The following is a 23657-nucleotide window of genomic DNA, read 5'->3' as shown; positions in this document are numbered from 1 at the left end:
CTAGCATAAAAACTGAAAAACAGTATGAGTCTGGCTCTAAATTAAAGTTTTACTCAGCTTAGCCAAAGGTCAGAAGTGACCTCTTAGGTCACTATCTGCTTTTCTCATGGGTAAGGGATATTACACTGATAGAAAGACACGCAGAAGACATGGTCCCACTCTAGCACCTAAGAGATTTCTCTTTAATAAGTTTTGGCTTTGGTTTCTCACAATTCAAGTAGCCCAGCTTCTTCTAGTTGCTGCAATCACTGCTCAGGGAATGGCTTTGCCACCTTTCATCATTGATCTCAGGAAATAAAACAATTGGGACACTAGTTCATGGTGTCCTCCCTAAACTCAATCCTGCCCAGGTGCACACCTCACAGCTGTGTTTCAGAAATGGAATGACACATCCAGGAGTAGACTATTTTTAATGTTAAGCTGTTCTCAAGTTATGATTAACCAAACAACGACCAATCACAGGACACCACTCAAAGCTCTTGGGGAGCTAAAAATGTATAAACAGAAAAACAAAATACCCCAAACAAACTGTAAAATTGTATGGAAATGTGAAACAATGTTGTTCTAAGTGAACAGCTCTTAAATGCGCTCATTGCTGAAGCCTTATGGTGAAATCTGTAATTTGGCGACTCTTGTGCATACTTCCCCCAAAATAACCACACATGTGGCAGGATTTCTCTGCTGTCAAGATACTCTTTAAGGACAGGGATCAAGTCTTATTGAAGTTTCTCTGCCTAGCAAGCGGCTCAGTCTGGCACATATCAGTTGCTCAGTAAACATCTGCTAAATCAAAGGGCAAGCAAATGAGGAAAATGGGTATTCGGTGGCCTCTCATGCCACTGAAAGGTGCCAGCACAGACATTATGACATCTGCCATCACACACTAAGAGTTTTGTAAGCCATTCGCTTCTCAAAATGTAGTCTACAGGTTCCAAAACAGCAACCCATGGGGAGCCTGTTAAAGATGTAGATTCCCAAGTTCTACCACAACCTAAGAATCAGACACTATGGAAATGAGTTCTGGAGGTATACATTGTAACAAGCACCTCAGATGATTTTTCTATACATTGCTAGAGACTGATTGCTTCATTCTAGACACTACCCCTGCAGTACAGGAAGCTACTTCCTCTAGAGACTGTTCTAGAAAGTGATTACTTCAGACTAGACACTGCCCTTGAAGTTTAAGAAGCTACTTCCAAGTGGATGGTGGTACTTATCTGAAAGCATGCCTTACAAATTAAGCTTAAAGTAACAGCAAACCATCTCATGTGTCAGAGTAAATGGCCATGGCACCAGGATATTATGAGGCATTCAGTGAAAAGGGGGTTTCAAGGTCTATTAGGTCTAAAATACTGAGTTAATGTATAAACAAACAATAGCAGTTGTTCCCTACTGATCTCCTACTGAGTATCTGGCATTTTACTATGAATTTTATATAAATAATCGTAATTCACAATGACCCCATGATGTAGGTGATAGTATCCCCATTTTACAAACAAGGGCACTGAGGCTTATAAAGATGAAGCTGCCTAAAGTCACAATGCTAGTAAATAGTAGAGCTGGATAAATGAATTGCATATCCACACAATGCATATGACTCAGCAATAAGAAGGAATGAACACACAACAGTAGGGGCGTATCTCTGTAGAGTTCACAGAAAAAGAAAAAAGGAAAAAAAAAAAAACATGGATGAATCTCAAGATACTTATGCTGAATGAAGGCCAGACAAAAAATACATACCATATGACTCCATTTATACAATACTCTAGAAAATACAAACTTATGTACAGTGACCGAAAGCAGACCAGCGGCTACCTGGGACATGGGTAAGTGGAAGGGGCAGGAGACAGGGAGTACACACGGACACGAAGAAACTTTTGGGGGTGATGGAGATGTTTACCATCTTGACTGTGGTGATGGTTTCAGGCCATATACCAAAACTAATCACACTGTACACTATACCTATGTACAGGTTACTGCATGTCGGTCATAGCTCAACAAGGCTGTCTGAAACAAAGTATGAGAGAGAAAGACAGAAGTAGAGGCCCAAGTACAAAGCAGCATCTCCCTAACTCTGTTTAATCTTATGTTCTTAAAGTATCTGTTCCCTTTTTCTTTTTGAAGTTCAAAGATTTATTATGGACTGTAACAGAATGGGCTTTAAAAACAGCCACCAAGTGATTTGCAGAGCTCCTACTCTGATCTCTAAAACTGAGGAAGAAATAATATAAGCCTACAATGATCACGAATAGCAAATCAGTGTTCTTTTAAGGGACCATTAACGGTATTGCCATCAAAAGATTAGAACAAGAAATGGAAAAAAAGAAAGAAATGTTGAACGAATGCATGTATAACAGACATTTCTTGACCACCTGTTATATGCCACATACTTTTAGGTACCAATGTTAAAAAAAATGCATAAGACACAGTTCACCTAAGTATAAAGGTGACACTAATAACTTGAGTACTGCTGATCTAAGGAATAACATTACTCCTCTGTAGCCAAAGTTAAGTGGAGAGGAAGCCTTAAGAGAAAATGAAGAGGTGTGTCTAGAAGCTATCAAGGTAACAAACTAATGACAAAAAATGATGGATTGAACAGCTAAGAGAACATGCAAGTGCAAAAATATAAAACCATAATGTCCTTCAGCATAATCAGTACAAAGAGTACCAAGGATTTATGACTTGAAACCTCCCAAAGAGAGTCATCAGGGTTAGCCCAGCCTTGTAACTAGCTTGTCTCCCAAGAAAACAATGTATAGCCAACTGTCAGTTAACACAGCTAAAATAAATACCAGACCTTGAATTTGTTTTTTAAAAAAGTAACTTGCTATGAATCAGGAAAACATTTAATTATTAGAAGGCATGTATTACTTGGATTAATACAAAATTGCCTACAGCAACATGGGAGGACTGACCCACACTACCCCCTACCAATCAGAGGAGCAAGCCTGCTGGGGCAGTGGCCTCTCGCTCTGCCAGCGGCCTCTCAGAATGGGGAAGCAGGGCTAGGAGAAAAGGGAAACAAATGCAATCCTAAATTGGTTGTGGAGTGAATCCTGCAGGGTCGGGTGTGAAGAATCAAGTATTGAGAGATCACACAGGTGGGAAAGCGTCTCAACTGAGTTACTTTAAAAAAGAGGTCAGCTAAGGAAGCATGATAGCCATTTGGCAGTTTTCTGTCAGGCGATTCCTAAACACTTATACATATATGCATCACTTTTACCCTGTTGGGAGGCAGTATAACTCAGTGTGTAAGGGAGCAGCTCTAAAGTCAGAATGCTGAGGTTTCAATTCTGGCTCAGGGTCATATGAGCTCTGTGACCTTCTCCAAATTACACCACCTCTTTGAGACAGTTTTCTCATGTATAAAACAGGACTTAACAATAATACCCACACTGATGATTTTTGTGAAAATTAAATGTGATAACACATATGCCAAGCTTAATACAGAAAGTGTTCAATAAATGTTTACCATTACTGTTTTTATGTCTGAAAATGGCCACCGTTATTCCTAAATATTGGATGTCTTTTACCAATAATTCATATATATAAAGTCCTTTTTGTTCATATTTTGAGTATCTGTTGTTTTGTTTTCATTTGAATTGTTTAAGTCTCAGGTTTGGGGTTATACACGGCTACCTTCTTAAATTTATCTGTGATTAATCAGGAGGAAATGGTATGATCAGTTAAGTATCCTGGATCAAAACTGGTTAGAAGCTAGGATTCTCCTGGTGATCAAAATGTAACTTCATTTTGAAAGTATCTTGCCTGAGTACTTTTGCGAGACTGCCCTTTAGGGAATAAATTTTTAAAAATTAATGTTTCAAAACACTGAAACCCTGGGCTATTTCCACCCCATATGGAAAGTTAGTAAGGTATCCTGAGAACACTAACTAGCAAACAAGTACAAAAGTCAGAGGTACCTACCTCCTTCTGTGGACCTTTAATTTCTGAACACACTTCTAGTTTTTTTAAAACATCCTGGGTAACCATGAGTGCATCTGAGAAGATATCTTCATTTTCTAGAAGAAAATTCAGCTGGTAATGTTTCCTTTCACATGCTAAATGTGGAACAAAATAAAACAAATCAGAAATTCATTATTTGAAACCAATTTTTACAAGTTTCAGCTGTCTGAGCATCTTCAGGTCATATACTGCACCTAACTGATCTCTATCTAGCACATTAGTTATGAATAACAGACAACAGTATCTCTCACAGCTTCCTCCTTTGTGCTGGCCTCAGCCTGGTTAAAATAGAAGATGATCAGCAGGGCGTGGTGGCTCATGCCTATAATCCTAGCACTTTGGGAGGCCGAGGCGGGTGGATCACAAGGTCAGGAGTTCGAGACCAGCCTGGCCAACATGGTGAAATCCCATCTCTACTAAAAATACAAAAAATTAGCTAGGCATGGTGGTGCATGCCTGTAATCCCAGCTACTTGGGAAGATGAAGCAGGAAAATTGCTTGAACCCAGGAGGCAGAGGTTGCAGTGAGCTGAGATCACGCCACTGTACTTCAGCCTAGGCAACAGAGCAAGACTCCGTCTCAAGAGAAAACAAAACAAAATAAAAAAAACAGATAATTATCGAAATGGTACCTCATTATTCCAATACCGCTTTTCTGCTCTGTAGTTCATGTTTGGACGTTCAATGTTCAAAAACACAGACACTTTTAAAAGAACGGCCCAGAATGGTATTGCACTGAATATTGGTTTTCTACCTAACAGTGGTCTTTGATAAATTTATTAATGAAACATTAAAACTGATAAAGATCATTAAAAACAGAAGGATAGATTATAAGACAATGACTGTTACCTGGTTCTGTGCTTGTCTCCTTTGCCTCACTAAAGGTTTGCACAACAAGGGAGGGGGAACAATCTTCAGCTGTGTTAGGAGTCTCCACTGGGGTTTCTGCACTCCTCTGGCTCTCCTGGGCCGTGGGAGAATTCACACTCATCTCTTGTGAAACTGCAAGGACTGCTTCCTCAGTCTCAGCTTTCACAGGGCCCCCTGGAGTGGCAGAAAGCTCTGGGGAAGAGTGAGGCTCTCCAGCACCTTCGGATGAAAGGATTTCTACTTGAGGCTTCTCTGGTTCCTTTCTGGATGTCTCTGAGGATGGCGTAGAGACATCCCTTACCACCTGACCCTGAACAGAGCAGTTTACAAGGCTGGTCAGAAGATTTTTGCAGCTAACAGCCACATCAAACATCTGTAGACTGTCTGCTAAGGAGATGATTTTGGAGAAGTTGTGCTTGCCCACAGGTAGTTTGCCCGTGTACATCATTTCCAACAAGAGCGCAAACTCCTCGGGGCTCACCACAGATGCATCGATGGAGATGGTATCTGTGTTATCCAGCAGGGTTTTGAACAGGAGGCTGGCAGCAGCCAGGACAAGCTTGTGAGCCCTGAAGTAAATGGTACCAATGGAGATGGTGCAATCACAGAACTGCTGCTCCTTGCACAGAGTGTAGAGCTGCTGCAGCAGCTGCCGGCTGTAGTTGGGGAGCTCCATTGCGTCAACTCTGCCCCAAGAACTCCTCTTCCTCTCCTCTCCTAGAGTCGGCTTTGGGGGGACAGGCTCTAGAGAAAATACCCACAAAATACCAGGTTAAAACTTCAAAAAACCATAGGGAAAGAAAGGCCTTGAATGAAATGCTAAATGAACAGAAAGGCATTTCACTCATTCATTCAACAAATGTTGCTTAATAGGGAGGGACAGTATGCCAGGTATACTAAATCAATAATGATCATTATGTGTTTAAACATATGAAAGAAACTGCGCATAATGCTTTGTATGGACTATCTCATTTGATTCTCACAACGACTCAGTGGAAAAGATACTATTTCCTCCCCATTTTACAGATGAGATTGGAGCTTTGAAGGACCCAGAGAATCATCCTAAGGAAAAATAGCCATCTCACTGACTTCAAAGCTCTAACTACACTACCATTCCTGCTCCCAAAGAGCTCTCAGCCACCTAGAGGAGATAAATATGTAGATGGAGACTTATAATACAATGTCCTTGGCTTATTCAGTCTAGCCCTAACAATGGACAGAGGTCATCATTCTCTTCCTCTGAAAACACATTTTTCACTTGGTTCTCCTTCTCACTCACTAGCCATGCCTTCCCAGACTCCTTGGTTGGGTCCTCTGTGTCACTGCAGCCTTTAAAGTTTGGAGTGCTCAAGGACCCAGTCATCTCACCCCTTACCTTCCCTCTCTTCTGATTCCATAGCTTTGAAATGTCATCTAAATGCTGACAGCTTTCAGATATATGTCTCTGGCTCAGACTGTTCCTCTGAACTCCTGATGTAGACCTCCAACTACCTACTCAACATCTCCAATTGGAACCTGGTTTCTGAAATGTAACATATCCAAAACTCTCCTGCCACTTTTCCACCTCACAGCAATTCTGTCCTTCTTGTTCTTCAGACTAAAACCAAGTCATCCTTGACTTTTGCTTTTTCTCATATGCTATATCCAATCCTTTATAAATCCTGTTGGCTCTATCTTCAAAACACATCCAAACTCCAACCGCTAATTTCCTTCACTGGCTCCTCTCTAGTCAGTCCAAGCTGCCATTATCTCTTACCTAGATTACTGCAGCAACCTCCTAATTAGCCTCCATGCCTCCATCCTCCCCTACTGCTATCCCTACCTCATCCTATCTTTGACCCAGTAGGCAGAGCAACCTACTTAACACACAGCCAGATCTTGCTGCTTCTTTGCACAAAAAGCCTTAAATGGCTTCCAGTCTTGGAGTAAAAGTCAAAGTTCTTACAATGGCCTAGCAAGCCTTTAATCATGATCTGGCTGTCATCGGCTCCTAATCTCATCTTCTACCACTCACTCTCCCCCTCACCCGTTCTGCTCTGAGAACTCCGCCTTCCTTGCTGACCTGGGAATATACTAAGCATGCTCTACGTTCTCTGCCTCAGGGCCAAGCATGCTTAGCATATCTGTGCGTGGCTGGCTGGCTTATTTCTACCAACCCTTTGCTCAGAGGCCATGTTAGCAATAAGGCCTTCCCTGACCATGTTTTTTCAACAAGCAATCTCCCCTCCAACCTCAGAACATCCCGCTCCTTCGTCTGCTTTGTTTTTCATCATAGCACTTATCGCCTACTGACATACTATATTTTTATTTGTTATTATCTATCGTCCTTCACTAGAATATAAGCTCCATTAGGGTAGGAACTTAATTTTATCATCTGCTGTATCCCAATGTTTAAAATTCTGCTTAACACAAATACTGTTGATAAGTTGGTAGAATGAATAAATAACTAAAAGGAAGCATAATGATGGATTTGTACACAGAAACACAGTTTGGGGGATAGGGGAGTCCAGGAGTTAGAGTAAAGCTTTGGGGGAATAACAGCTGACCTGTGTCTTAAAAGATACAGACACACAGATGAGGTAAAAAGAATGGGAGGAAAAGGCAATCCTGGCAGGGATGCCTGCATGAGGCACGCAGATAAGAAAACATCCCGTGGTGGGAGGCAGGAGGATTAGGAGCTGAGATTATTACTGGAACATAAAGCAGGGAATAGGAGTGTTAAGAGATGAATCTGGAGAGGCAGGCAGGGGTGTTGGCCACAGAGGGATATACAGACCATGATTATGAGCTTGGATTTTATCCTAAAAGCAATGAGCAGCCATTGAGGCGTTTGAAGGGCTTTAAACAGCAAAGTCATGTGGTCAGATACGCATTTCAAATATACCACTTAAGTAACATGTGTACAGAATTTGAGGGGGATAATGCTGGAGACGGGCTCTATTATTGCAGGAGATCAGGAGAAAATCAATGAGGGCTTCAAGCAGGAGAACTGGTAATAGGAGAGAGCCAAAACACATTGCAAAAGTATAGCTGTCATGACTTAGGGGCTGAATGATGTGAAGGATGGCGAGAAACAATTCCCAGGTTCCTGGCTTGGTGAGTGGGTGGATGATAAGATGATCCTGATAATACAAGAACAGACAGTTTAGGGGGAGAGACATCTAGTTCAGTTTTGGGTTTGAGGATCTTATCTTTGTGGATCTTTGAGGAAATTATATAATCTCACTTGTATAAAGAAACAAGTACACTAAGAAAAGGGCAGAAAGACATATGTCAAAAAACCAGCAATTGCTTTTGTTAGAGGATTATGGATGATTCTCTTTCCACCCCACCATTTCTACATTTACTGACACTGAAATTGACAGATAAAAACACAAATAAAAATATTTCAGAGTTCCAGTTTCCATTCTGGCATGTCAGGAGCTTAGAAGTCACCATGTCCTAAAAGCAAACAAAGCTGAACAAACTGAAAAACCAATAACCTTCTTTAATTAATCAAAGAAAGGTCACAGGGCAAATCATTGTCCCTAAAATTAGAGACAAGTAGACACAGAGAATCACAACTTAATGAACAAAAAACACAAGCCAGGCGCAGCAGCTCATGCTTATAATCCCAACACTTTGGGAGGCTGTGGCGGGTGGATCACGTGAGGTCAGGAGTTCGAGACCAGCCTGGCCAACATGGCAAAACCTCGTCTCTACTAAAAAAAATATACAAATTAGCTAGGCATGGTGGCGGGCACCTGGAATCCCAGCTACTCAGAAGGCTGAGGCAGGAGAATCACTTGAACCTAGAAGGCAGAAGCTGCAGTGAGCCCAGATCACGCTGCTGCACTCCAGCCTGGGCAAAAGAGGGAGACTCCGTCTCAAAACACAAAACAAAACAAAAACAACATATGAACAAAAGCCTCTGTAGGAACAAGCGCCAGTTTAAGAAAACCTGAACTGCAATCGATGAATCGCTGGAGGCTCAGTGTGCACAACTCTGAGAGTTAAAAATTCTGGGGGCGACTCAGTCATAGGGGGCCCCCAACACTTCTGTGAGCTTTACCTCCTAGAGCTCTAACAAGTCCTCACAATGAATACTGAAGAAAAATTCCCTCTTGCTTCCAGCAGCGGGAGAGGGAAAAGGAGCCATTTTGAAATCTGCCAGAGCACTCTGTTTTTAACAAGGCCTGCCTTCAAGAAAAGCATTTTACAAGAGCCTGACTGGCTACAGTTTTCTCAGAGTCTAACCTACCTGGAGAAAAACAGATATCAAACTCCAGCTGCCTCCAGCCATCCTGTACCATCTAAGGAGCAAAAAAGCCTGAGAGTACTTAGGAAGTTCACAGCCCAGGGGCACAAGCTCACCAAAAGAGTGAGAATCCCAGGACTACAGAAAGCTTCTCCTCCCCTACACCCTACTACCACATCAATAAAGGCCTAGCTATAGTGGTTCCTTTTATGCAATACATCATGTTCACCTTTCGACAAAAAATTACAAGGCATACTAAAAGGCAAACAAACAAACAAAACCAAAAAACAGTTTGGAGACAGAACCAACTTCAAAACTACTCAGAGCAAGAATATCTGAATTAGCACAACAGGTTTTTTTTTTTTTAAGACTATGATTACATATCCAGGGGCTTTAATGGAAAAAGTACAAAACATGTAAGAATAGATGGATAATGTAACAGAGAAATGGAAATTCTAAGAAATAATCAAAAAGAAACGCTAGAGATAAAAAACACCATAACAGAAATGAAGACTGCCTTTGATGAGCTCATTAGTAGACTGAACACGACTGAGGAAAAAATCTCTTAGCTTGAAGATGTAACAATCCAAAACTAAAAAGCAAAGTAAAAAAAGAAGAAAAAAACAGAACAGAATATCTAACAGTGGGAAGACTAGAAAAGAAATAACTAATGCCAAATGGGGACACCAGAAGGGGAAGAGAGAAAAGCAGCAATATTTGATGCAATAATGACTGAGAATTTCCCCAAATTAATGGCAGACACCACATCACAGATCCAGGAAACTCAGAGGACATTAAGCCTAGGCATATAGTTTTCAAATGTCAGAAAATCAAAGGTGGCCATGGTAACAAAGAAAAACAAAATAGACAATACAATGTATTAATATCAGTATCACTGTATATTAATATCAGTATCAATGTATATATACATTAAAAATATAAGGTAATTTATGAATGTCCACAAATACAAACTAAATAAAATGATTCAATTCCTTGAACAATGCAATCTGTCAAAACTCACACACACAGCAATAGACTATCTGAACAGGCCTATATCTATTAAAGAAGGTGAATCAATAATAACCTCCCCAAAGTGGAAGCAACAGGCCCAGATGTGTTCACTAATGAGTTCCACCCAATATTTAAGAAAGAAATTATACCAATTCTCTACAAACTCTTCCAGAAGACAGAAGCAGAGGGTATAACTTCCCAACTCATTCTTTGAGGCCAACATTAACCTTCTACCAAAACCACACAGAGATATTACAAGAAAAGAAAACCACAGACCAGTATCTCTTGTGAAGACAGACGCAAAAATCCTCAACAAAATATTAGCAACTTGACTCTAACAATGCCTAAAGAGAATTATACATCATGGCCAAATGGGATTTCTCACAGGTATGCAAGGCTGGTTCAACATTCAAAATCAATTAATGTAATTCATCCCATCAATAGGCTAAAGAAGAAAAATCATATGAATATGTCAACAGAAAGATGCAGAAAAAGCATCTGGCAGAAATCCAATGCCCATGCATGATAAAAACTCTAACAAACCAGAAATAGAGTGGAACTTCCTCAACTTCATAAAGAACATCTACAAAAAACCTACAGTTGACATCATTCATAATGGTGAGAAACTCAAAGTCTTCCCACTGGGATTATAAACAAGGCTGGGATATCCCAGTTCATCACTGATCCTAAACACTGTACTGGAAGTCCTAGCTAATGCAACAAGACAAGAAAAGGAAATAAAAGGTATACCGATTGGGAAGGAAGTTAAAACTGTCTTTGTTTGCAGACTACATGATTGTCTTTACAGAAAATTAGAGAGATGACAAAAAAATTCCTGGAACTAACAAGAGATTATAGCAAAGTTGTAAGACATAAGGTTAATATACAAAAGTTAACTGTTTTCCTATATACCAGCAGTAAGGTAGAATTTGAAATTAAAAACTTTACCATTTACACTAGCACCCTAAAAAGGCAAATAGTTAGGTATAAATCTAACAAAATATGTACAAGATCTATAAGAAGAAAACAACAAAACTCTGATGAAAGATATCAAAGAACTTAAAAAATGGAGAGATATCCCATGTTGTTAGATAGAAATATTCAATATTTTCAGAGACTCAGATCTTCCCCACGACCAAAATAGCTAACTCAATATTGAAGGAGAAGACTGAAGTTGGAGGACTGACACTGACTTCAATATTTACTATTTTAAAGCTACAATAATCAAGACAATGTGGTATTCGTGAAAGAACAGACAAGTAGATCAGTGAAACAGAACAGAAAGCCCAGAAACAGACCCCACACAAATACAGTCAATTCATCTTTGACAAAGGAGCAAAGGCACTAAAATGAAGCAAAGAATATCTTTTCAACAAGTGATGCTGGAATCAATTGGACATTCACATAAAAAAAAAATGAATCTAGACATAGACCTTACACCCTTCACAAAAATTAACTTAAAATACATCAGAGACCTAGATGTAAAATACAAAACTATAATTCCTAGAAGTTAACATAGGAGAAAACTTAGTTGACTTTGGTTATGGCAGTCTTTTCAGACATAACACCGAAGGCACAATCCATGACAGAAATAAATTTTGCTCCATGAAAGACAATGTCAAGAAAATGAAAAGACAAGCCACAGACTGGGAGAAAATATTTGCAAAAGACACATCAGATAAAGAACTCTCAAAACTCAACAATAAGAAAACAAACAACCCAATTAAAAAATAGCAAAAGACTTGAACAGATACCTCATCAAAGAAGATATGCAGATGACAAATAAGCATATGAAAAGATGTTGTACATGGTATGTCTTTAGAGAATTGCAAATTAAAACAACAAGATACCATCACACACCTATCAGAATGACCAAAATCCAAAACACTAGCAATACCAAATGCTGACGAAGATGTAAAGAAACAGGAACTTTCATTCAATGCTGGTGGGAATGCAAAATAGTACAGACATTCTACAGATTAGCAGTTTCTTACAAAACTAAACATACTCTTGCCACATGATCCAGTAATCACATTCCTTGGTAATTACCCAAAGGGGTGGAAGACTTGTGGCTACACAAAAGCCTGCACATGATGCTTATAAAGCAGCTTTATTCATAATTGCCAAAATCTGGAAGCAACCAAGAGGTAGATACAATGAATAAACTGTGGTACATCCAGACAATGGACTGTTATTCAGTGCTAAAAAGATATGAGATATAAAGCCATGAAAAGACAGGGAGGAAATTTAAATGCATATTTCTAAGTGAAAGAAGTCAATCTGAAAATGCTACATACTTTATAATTCTAAATATATGACGTTCTAGAAAAGGTAAACAGATAGATAGTAAAAAAGACCAGTGATTGCCAGGGGTCAGAAGAGAGGGAGGGATGAATAAGCAAAGCATAGAGGATTTTTAGGGCAGTGAAATTCTTCTTCATGAATCTACAATGGCAAATATAGGTCATTATACATTTGTCAAAACCCACATAATGCACAACACCAACAGTGAACCCTAATGTAAACTATGGACTCAGGGTAAGAATGATGTGTCAATGTAGGTTCATCAGTTACAAGAAATGTACCACTATGGTGTGAGACATGGATGGTGGGAAAAGTTGTGCATGTGTGGGGAATGGGAGTGGGAAGAGATCTGCAAACCCTCTGTAATTTCTGCTTAATTCTGCATGTACCTCAAACTGCTCTAAAAAATAGTTTATTAATTAAAGATTTGCCAAAATAAGTATCAATGTTTCAGTTCTAACTACCCCAGCCCCTTCTACACCATGTACCTAATATTGTTGGGCATTCGTGAATTCATATGATTTTTTTCAGCTTGCTCAAACAAAATCTTTAAGAATGTCTACCCCTACTTTTTGAATACAGTCTGTTTTAATCTATATTATAAAAATGCACATATATTTTTAAACAAATGAAGAAACAGTCCTAGGAGGTAAGCACCTTTCTCTAAAAGTAGCAGCTCAAGTAGGGGAACTGGAATTTTTATCTCTTGGTGTTTTATGGAAAGAGGGGGGGAAATTCCATAAGATTTAAAACTAGGAAAACATTTTTTTAAATTTTAAATTAATTTAATATTTAAGAAAAATCTGAACAAGAATTCAATTTGCAAATAACAAAAGACCATAAACAGGCACTGATGAGGTTTTTCTAAGCAACAAATTATACCAATGTAATGTGATTTTTTTTTTTGTAAAACAAGACATAAGTCTTATGGATTATAGTAAACCAAAAGACCAACCTGGACATACATTAGATTTTTAAACATTCTTATTAGTAAGAAACAAGTGACTGGGATTATATTTTCGGTAGACTCAAACTTAAAGGTTGCTTTTAAGTTTCTGGGGAGGGTACCACATCAGATTAAACAAGAAGAAGATTCGCCCAAGATGGAGAGGGAGATATTTCGAGCTTTCTGTGGTCAGAGCTATTTAATGTTTTTGTGAACAACTTAATAAGAAGAGAAAAAGAAAAACTTCAGCAGAATGAGCGACTAGGCAAGGTTAAAAAGCCAACGGAACCTAATTATCTGGCTTACCAATATATAGATACTAAAAAGATGGTTATAAGCTTGAGCAATAAAATGAAAACGGGAACCATTAAGGCCTAAAACATTCAAGGGTGGTCAATGGCTACATAATGAATCCAAGTTGGCAATGTCGAAAATTGAAAATTTACTGAGATTAATGCAATAGTAATTAAAAAACAGACTTTTGGCAAAACGGCACACTGAGCTGAAGTAAATGGATCTTTTTCTCCCCCTACAAACACACAGAAATGCTGGATAAAACATAAAAATGCTTTTAAAATACATAGGCTTGAAAAAAATTAAAGAAAAGAAATCCCTAGGTACCTGAAATGAAAGAAATATCACAATCAAAGCTACAACAGTAAGTGGGAATTGAGACGACGGTGGCCCACAGGGGTTTCAAACTCCTGTACAGGCCCTAAGCTGGGAGGAGGAAGCATTAATGCTCACACGAAGACTGCAAATGTAGCTTCAGGCAGGTAGAAGGTGGGGAGTTAGCACTGAGACCCTTGAATAAAGCCCAGAGCCTCAAACTTCGATCCTTCCTTGATATACGGTCTGAAAAATCTGCTCACTGGCTCAGGGAAACAACAATAAGAGTTGTTTATTATCTAGGCCTTCAGCAGGAGAAAAGGTAAAATGTACATCTCTGCCACACAGAGGTATAGCATCCACATTTATACTCTGTATCATACAGGAATCTCAAGTCAGGAAATTAACATAAAAACTGGTCTCTAGTAGGCAGCAGAAAAAAACAAAGGGACTCACATAGAGAAAAAGAAAAACATAGAAAAGGGCCGGGCGCGGTGGCTCACACCTGTAACCCTAACACTTTGGGAGGCCGAGGCGGGCGGATCACGAGGTCAGGAGATCGAGACCATCCTGGCTAGCAGGATGAAACCCTGTCTCTACTAAAAAAACAAAAAACAAAAAAATTAGCTGGGCGTAGTGGCAGGCGCCCATAGTCCCCAGCTACTCAGGAGGCTGAGGCAGGAGAATGGCGTGAACCCGGGAGGCAGAGGTCAGTGAGCCGAGATTGCACCACTGCACTCCAGCCTGAGTGACAGAGCGAGACTCCGTCTCGAAAAAAAAAAACAAAACACACACACACACACACACACACACAGAAAAGAAGCTCACAATTACAAACCACATGAGGAAGACCTGGGCGTGAAAAGTAAATCTATAAAAGCTAACAGTAGAAAACGTCAGAGGGGACTTTTGAAACAGGTAAGGCAAAGACTTCTGAAACAATTCCCCAAAAGCTTAAAAAAGAGAATAAATTTGACTGTAGAGGTATTAAAGGTTTCTGTCAAAGGATACTAGAGACAGATGGACAAATGACAGAAATGGCAGATACTTGCAAAGTTTAAAGGCAACAAGGAATTGATATCTAGAATATATAAGAAATTCCTGGCTGGGTAATCCCAGCACTTTGGGAGGCCAAGGCAGGTAGATCACCTGAGCTCAGGAGTTCGAGACCAGCCTAGCCAACATGGTGAAACCCCGTCTCTACTAAAAATATAAAAACTAGCCGGTGTGGTGGTAGGGGCCTGTAATCCCAGCTACTCAGGAGGCTGAGGCAGGAGAATTGCTTCAACCCAGCAGATGGAGGTTGCAGTGAGTCAAAATGGTGCTACTGTACTCCAGCCTTGGCAGCGACAGAGTGAGACTCCATCTCAGAAAAAAAGAAAAGAACTTATAGGACCTCAAAATTAAGTCACTGAAATCCATCAGTGGATTAATAGATTAGACAGAGCTAAAGAAAAAATGCGTGATTAAGCCAGGCACAGTGGCTCACGTCTGTAATCCCAGCACTCTGGGAGGCCACAGTGGGCAGATCACGAGGTCAGAAGATCGAGACCATCCTGGCTAACACGGTGAAACCCCGTCTCTACTAAAAATACAAAAAATTGGGCCGGGAGCAGTGGCTCATGCCTGTAATCCCAGCACTTTGGGAGGCCGAGGCGGGCGGATCACGAGGTCAGGAAATCGAGACCATCCTGGCTAACACGGTGAAACCCTGTCTCTACTAAAAATACAAAAAATTAGCCGGGCGTGGTGACAGGCGCCTGTAGTCCCAGCTACTCAGGAGGCTGAGGCAGGAGAATGGCGTGAACCTGGGAGGTGGAGCTTGCAGTGAGCTGAGATGGCGCCACTGTACTCCAGTCTTGGTGACAGAGCGAGACTATGTCTCAAAAAAAAAAAATTGGCCGGGCGTGGTGGCGGGCGCCTGTAGTCCCAGCTACTCGGGAGGATGAGGCAGGAGAACCGCATGAATCTGGGAGGCAGAGCTTGCAGTGAGCCGAAACCGCACCACTGCACTCCAGCCTGGGCATCAGAGTAAGACTCTATCTCAAAAAAAAAAAAAAAAAAGATGAAGAAGAAGAAGAAAGAAAAAATGTATGATTAGGAAGAAAAGTCTGAGAAAAGAAAAAAAACTACTGCTTAGAAGGTAGTAGTTAAAAAGAAAATATGAAAAAGAGGTTAAGGGACATAGAAGATAAATGAGAGAGCCAAACATGCATCTAATAGGTGTTCCAGCTGGAGACACTGGAGAACATGTGGGAGAAGCAATTTGAAGACATGGCTAGGAATTTTCTAGAATTAAAGAATGAGTTTTAAGAATAAAAGCTTCAAAATATCAACACAGAAAAAGAAATTTAAGCAAACCAAGAGAAAACACATTACTTACAAAAGAATGACAACGAGGCTGATACAGACTTCTCATTAATAATAATAGGTGTAAAAAGGAAATGGAACAACAGTTTTCAAATATTAAGGAAAATGCCAATCAACCAAGTATCTATATGATAAACTATAAAGTCAGGCTAACTTTTTAAACAAACACAAAAGACTCAGAGACTGTCACTGAAAGAATTACTATAAGAAGGAAACTGAATCAGAAAAAAGGGATAAAAATGTTAAGAAAAAAACAGCAAGCAACAAGCAAAAGAATTATTAAACATCATCTCCACTAAAATAATTAAAATCAGAAAGACTGGTAACACCATATGTTGGTGAGAATGCTGAATGACCAGAACTCTCAGACACTGTTGGTGGAAGTGTAAAGTGGTACACCTACTTGAAGAACTGACTAGCAATGTCTTAAAATGAAGACCGAACTATTATACATGCAAGAACATGGATAAATTTTTAAAAATATGTTATGTCAAAGAAGCCAGAAACAACAGTACATACTATATGATCCAATTTATAGAAAGTAGAAATATAGGCAAAACTAATCTACCATGATAAAAATCAGACAGTGTAAGTTCTAGACATGGTGTGAGTAGGAAAAAAATTAAATGTAAAGAGACACCAAGAAACTTTCTGGGAGAATGGAAATATTCTACATCTTATTTTGGGTCATGGTTACAAGAGTAGATATTTGTCAAAACTCTTCAAATAGAACACTTAAGATTATTGCAATGTATGTTAATTATATCTCAATTTAAAAATTACTTAATGTGTTAATATGTCTAAAATGCACCAACATTTAAAAATAAGCATGGGAAGGGGAGATTAAAAACAAAGTAGAATAATTACAATCATAGTAGCTACCACATATTGAGTGCTTACTATGTGCCAGGCACTGTTCTAAATGCTTTGTGTGTATTAGCTCATTTAATCCTTTCAAAAACCGTATGAAGTGGGTACTCATCATCTCCATTTTATAGGTAAGAAAATTATGGAACAGAGAGGTTACATAACTTACCCAAGGCCACACAGCTAGTATGTGGCAGAGTGGGGTTCAAAACTGGGCATTCTGGCACGGAGTTCTGTACTGTTAAACACTGTAATCCACTGTCTCTCTGAAATTAAAAAATCAACAACACAAAAAGTGAGAGAGACTAAAGTTAGGGTATTCTAAGAGTCAAGGACGACAAAATAATACCTTCAGCCTCTGTTAAGTAAACGATGTACATTCATGTACAAGGATATAAGGGAATAAAAGCTGAATATTTACAAACAAGAGGTATAACAGAGAATAAAGAAAATGTGATTAATCCAGTAGTAGGTGGGAAAGGGGAAGAAAGAAGGCAAGAAAAGTACGGTAAACAGAAAACAAATTAAGATGGCTGGGCGTGGTGGCTCATGCCTGTAATCCAAGCACTTTGGGAGGCCGAGGCGGGAGGATCACGAGATCAGGAGTTTGAGACTAGCCTGGCCAACACGGTGAAACCCCATCTCTACTAAAAATATAAAAATTAGTTGGGCGTGGTGGCAGGCACCTGTAGTCCCAGCTACTAGGGAGGCTGAGGCAGGAGAATCGCCTGAACCTGGGAGGTGGAGGTTGCAGTGAGCCAAGATCACGCCACTGCACTCCAGCCTGGGCGACAGAGCAAGACTCCATTTCAAAAAAAAAACAAAAGAAAAGAAAGCAAGCTAATTAAGATGGTAGAAATAAGTCCAAATACATTAGTCATCACAATAAATAAATATTAAAGTCTCTTGTTAAAAGGCAGAGATCCTCTGATTAATTCTTTTTCTTTTTTTTTTTAGACGGAGTCTCACTTTGTCGTCAGGCTGGAGCGCAGTGGCGCGATCTCGGCTCACTGCAACCTCCGCTTCACAGGTTCAAGCGATCCTCCTGCCTCAGCTTCCCAAGTATTTGGGATTACAGGCGCGTGCCACAATGTCCAGGTAATTTTTTGTATCATTAGTAGAGATGAGGTTTTACCATGTTGGTCAGGGTGGTCTCAATCTCTTGACCTCGTGATCTGCCCACCTTGGCCTCCCAAGACCGTATTTCTTAAAAGTCAGCTCTATGTTGTTTATTAGCGTGTGGGTGTATTTACACTTAAAACAGTGCCTAGCATATAGTAAGCACTATATGTGTTAGCTCTTATTACTGAGTACTGAGAAAGGCTGTGAAATCATCCTCATTCAACAGTTTTGAAACTAGCCATCTGACATGATAGCTTAAGTATTTATCTGTAAATAAACAATTGAAATAGAATCTGTACATACCACTTTCAGGAACACAATTCTGTTATTAAATAAATATATATAATTATGAGGGATACACTAGTGATTTGGGGGCTATGGAAATACACTATAGAGGCTAAACTATATTTTGCTCATCTCACAACTGAAATGTAAAAGTCTCTAATACATATTTTACTGTTTCTGTCTAACTTTCTTCGCAAGGAAGTAAACGGAAGAGACAGAATATAGCACTAGATGTCATGTGCTGAAAGGAGGCTTTCCAGAGGTAAGAAAGCAGTAGTGGAACACTGCATGTTGGAATCTTGAAGTCCTGTAGACTCACATAGAGAGGGAGCCTAAATTATGTTATTAAGTACTTACTCAATTGCTAGGCTCGAGAAAATTGTCAAAGGTCCCATGGGAAGAATGTTTAAGCAACAGAAGAGTACCAGAAAGATGAATGTTCCTCAAAGGAACAATATTAAAGCCTCAAGAAAAGACTATACTGATATAGAATAAAGATACTTAGAAAGAGGAAACTTAATTGGCTGAACCAAGTGTCACATAATGACCCAAAACACAAAGGGGAATTCAACACAAAGCAGAAACTAGGCCAGCTTTCTAAAAGGAGCACAAAGAATATTTATTCATTTACATTTTTATTCTGTCTACTTCCAAAAAGGATTTAAAAGTTTGAGGGCTAGGTGTGGTGGCTCACACCTGTAATCCCAGCACTTTGGGAGGCTGTGGTGGGCAGATCACTTGAACCCAGGAGTTTAAGACCATCCTGGGCAACACAGCAAAACCCCATCTCTAAAGAACACAAAAAAACTAGCCAGGTGTGGTGGCATGTGACTGCAGTCCCAGCTCCTTGGGAGACTGAGGTGGGAGGATCACTTGAACCTGGGAGGCAGAGGTTGTAGTGAGCTGAGATCATGCCATTGCACTCCAGACTGACAGAGTGAGACTGTCTCAAAAGAAAGTTTGAGGATCCTCTAAGTTATAAGGAACAACAGTCACACACAGGAGAAAAACCAGAAAAAGTACAAGTGAGAACTAAGTCACAGTTGGTACAAAACATGGAATCCCTTTAATGAATAGGGAGGAAAATAATACTAAATATTTACAGTCTCAATATACATTGCTTAAATCAATAAAGTGGATGTTCTGTAATCCACAATTGCTGGCAAATCTCCTAACAAGACAAAAGCCTTTGCTGCCACTACTAGAGGGTAAGGGGCTCTCTTCTGTGCCTCAGGGAATGGACCTGATATTCTCCAATTTATTGTACTAATTTTCCCATAAGTCTTCAGGCAGCAATACGCACATGTCCTCATACCAGTCAGTGGTAACATACATAAATAATTAACTATAGGCCGGGCGCGGTGGCTCAAGCCTGTAATCCCAGCACTTTGGGAGGCCGAGACGGGCGGATCACGAGGTCAGGAGATCAAGACCATCCTGGCTAATACGGTGAAACCCCGTCTCTACTAAAAATACAAAAAACTAGCCGGGCGACGAGGCGGGCGCCTGTAGTCCCAGCTACTCGGGAGGCTGAGACAGGAGAATGGCGTGAACCCGGGAGGCGGAGCTTGCAGTGAGCTGAGAGCCGGCCACTGCACTCCAGCCTGGGCAGCAGAGCAAGACTCCATCTCAAAAAAAAAAAAAAATAATAATAATAATAATTAACTATGTGTGGGTCAACTGCCCACCGTTTACTCAGTACCTTGCTAGGTGCTGTGTGGGAGCAAAAGGAAAGATAAGTAAAACGAGATCCTTGTCCACAGGGAGATGGTAATCCAATACTGAATCCAACACTGGAATGACTGAAAAGAGAACTCTTAGCTCAATCGGCAAGAGACAAGAAGAGGGAAAAGAAGAAAAGGAGAGAAGAAAAAAACAGATTGATCCCAGTGAGTGGCAAGGGAAGGACTAGGCTGGTAATTTCAAGGTTCAATTTCAACAGACAAGGTGAAAAGAAAAAGAATCGCAGACAAAGGAAGAAACACGAACCCAGACCTAAAGAGACATACTTGGCACATATGCTGGAAATAACATATGCTTGCAGGCAACTGGCACTGCACCTGGCTTTGGAAAGGCACCTGATAAGTAACTACTATCGCTGTTATGGACACTGGGCTGGCCAGAAGTAGGTCTCCAAAAACACCCATGTAAGAGGAAGTATGGAGCATTGAGTCCAGACAATGGCAGAGGAACTTAAACGCCTGCTTTCTGAGAAAGGCACACTGAACTAGGAACAGCACAATTAAAGCAGAGCTTTGCCAGTGACCGGCAGAATGGACTAACAAGGGAAAGACATTAGCAACAGGAAGGAGTGACAGGCTTCCCATATATATTGTCTCCCAATAAACAATTGGAAGTTCATGAAGCAAAAGCTAAACCCATCTCTACCTGGATTTCCGTATTTCAATATCCAAGAGAGAAAAGTCATCCTAACTCTTGATCAAGGTCTTCGATTCTGTCTCCCCTAACAATTCTGTACCCTCCTACGGGCAGACCTACCCCATGGTCTGAGACATCTTTTTGGGTGTTCCAGCTTGATACAAGCTTACCTGGTTTTTTTTCTTATTGTTGGTACTGGTAATCCCTATCTTCTGAATAAAATCTTGACTTCTATTTTGAGGCCTGGGCTCTGCTGGAACCAAAAAGCTGAAAGGGACCTTGGAGAGCCCTATTCATTGCTTTCACCGAACAGAAGTTCATTACTTTATCTATCACGTACTCTTGTCGCATGACCAAATGACCTTAGTCCAATCTCCTTCCTTTTTAAAGGAAGAAACTAAGGTCCTGAGAGGCTGAGATGCTCTCTGATCCTAGTCTGTTTTAACCTCATGGCTACTTAGTAGCTCACAAACAACCAGAGCCAGGTGAAATAACAGGCACTCTCAACATAATTAGAGCAAAGATCACACATTCAGAAACAAGAAATGGGGGGTTTGCTACACACAAAAAGATGACTTAAAATGTAAGGTATCTAAGGAATCAGTTAAGTTAAAAGAGAACTCCTAGCAATTATTTCTGAGACTACAAGGAGGATTGGCAAGGTTAGGAAAGGGTGACTGTAGCTTTTAGTAGGCCCAGATTTCTCAAGTTCAAAAGCAGCTGTCATTTGGTCTGTTCTCTTGTACTGAGGGCCTGAAAGGCAACAATGTGGGGTGTAAGAGATGCAGATTTCTGTATTTTACACTCCTGGGTTCATGACAGTATCTCTCACATGTATTATCATTGTTTCAAATGCTTTCACTGTCATCGTGACTCCTTCTCAAATGCTAGTGTGCTTCGGTTCCACTCCCCAAGATTTGCAGCGATACTCAAATGGCCTGTATGCCTTCCTGAGGTACATTCTATTCTGGTCATTGGGAAATCCAGGCAGCCAGAACAGCTCTGAAGAATGCCAGCACTGAAGATTCTAAAGGGTGTGAATCAGGCATAAAGTTCACCTTTGTGGATTTGGGAGGCTTAGCTCTGTTGTAGATCTCAAGTAGGGATGATGCTAATAACACTTGCTTATATACTGGGATTTACAGCTCATAATCCCACTTATCCTCATTTTACAGATGAGGACTAAGGCTCAGAGATGTTAACTGCCTTGTTAAGGGCCACAGAGCTAATAAATGGCAAAATCCATACTTGAACTCAGGTTTCAATTCCTAAGACACGGTTCTTTCCTCTATAATGCAAAGGCCTCACTGAATGCTGACTTAGCTACCACTTTTGCAGATAATTTCTCCCTCCTAAGAGCTTACAAGCCATTAAGAGTACAGCTATCAACACTTGGTTACTTAAAACAAGCAGTTACAGTCTCATCCTGAGGCAACTGGTCAGTGAGCCAAACACATCCACTGCCCCATCCGCTCAGGAGACCATGTTTTTCTCAATCTCCAATTCACACCTCATGGCTGGGTCAGCCCTAATGATATCCTGCACTCTCTTTTCATATTCTACTAAATAACACTAGGATATTATTTCTCAAATAACCACTAACAGCTACTGATATTTAAGTGCCTTACTATGTTTCTAAGCTCTTTCTCCATACACCTCCTTTAATACTAACAAGCCGGCAAGACAGTTAAACCCAATTTACAAATAAGCCCCTGATAATGAAGTTAAGTAACACACCCAAGGACATACAGCAAATCAGTAGAGGAACAGAAATTTTTTTTTTTTTTTTTTTTTTTTGAGACGGAGTCTCACTCTGCCGCCCAGGCTGGAGTGCAGTGGCCGGATCTCAGCTCACTGCAAGTTCCGCCTCCTGGGTTTAAGCCATTCTCCTGCCTCAGCCTCCCGAGTAGCTGGGACTACAGGCGCCCGCCACGTCGCCCGGCTAGTTTTTTGTATTTTTTAAGTAGAGACGGGGTTTCACCGTGTTAGCCAGGATGGTCTCGATCTCCTGATCCGCCCGTCTCGGCCTCCCAAAGTGCTGGGATTACAGGCTTGAGCCACCGCGCCGGGCCAGGAACAGAAATTTTCATCCAGTCAGTCTGACCCGAAAGCTCATGCCCTTTATCCACTAGAACAGTTTCTCACGCTTTAATGTGCATAAGAATCACCTGCAGATCTTGCTAATGAAAAGATTCTGATTCAGAAGTTCTAAGAGGGGCCTCAAACTCTTTGTTTTTAACACGCTCCAGGAGACCCAGCTGTTGTTGGTCCAAGGAACCATCTCTGAGTAGCAAAGTGCTATATAACAACGCCTAGTCTCAAATCACATCTAGTTATTATCAACTATGTTTTAAGCAACACTTCACCTCTAGAAAGTCACAAATCACCCTCAAATTCCTCTTATGCACCTGCCCTTGGCTCCAGACAGAAAAACAATGTCCAAAGTAGCTCTGGGAATAAATCTATATGACATGGAGGATTCGAAGAACCAGGCCTTAGGCAAATAGCTCTGTGGCCTCCTGGTACCAACCCAAACTCTTTTGGAATGCATTCCAGTAGCCTATCTTCTAGGGCCCCAGGCTTTGGCCAGTTGCTGCCCAAGTAACTAGACCTAACAGGATCCTGTGCCAGGACACACTGCTCCTGATCAAGGAAGTGGTCAACTAGACCTAGTTAAGCCTCGAAGGAC

The 23657-nt window shown here is 40.5% G+C and overlaps 1 protein-coding gene across 2 annotated transcripts in view; it reads right to left on the bottom strand.

Moving 5' to 3' along the window:
- Positions 1–23657, bottom strand: part of ZBTB40 (zinc finger and BTB domain containing 40) — an 82131-nt gene that overhangs the window by 36738 nt on the left and 21736 nt on the right. Inside the window, exons 2-4 of one of the 2 annotated variants that reach the window (XM_010364353.2) lie at positions 17352–17448; positions 4818–5582; positions 3931–4064 (exon numbers count right to left, since the gene is read on the bottom strand). In XM_010364353.2, the coding sequence (XP_010362655.1) occupies positions 3931–4064; positions 4818–5514 (831 nt within the window). In that variant the 5' untranslated portion in view covers positions 5515–5582; positions 17352–17448. The remainder of the gene's footprint in view (positions 1–3930; positions 4065–4817; positions 5583–17351; positions 17449–23657) is intronic. The other variant, XM_030942809.1, reaches the window with a different exon arrangement.

This window comes from Rhinopithecus roxellana, chromosome 12 (genome assembly GCF_007565055.1).
Source record: "Rhinopithecus roxellana isolate Shanxi Qingling chromosome 12, ASM756505v1, whole genome shotgun sequence".
Lineage (NCBI taxonomy): Eukaryota > Metazoa > Chordata > Mammalia > Primates > Cercopithecidae > Rhinopithecus > Rhinopithecus roxellana.
The sequence above is the reverse complement of the archived record's forward strand: the minus strand, read 5'-3'. Positions and strand labels throughout refer to the sequence as shown.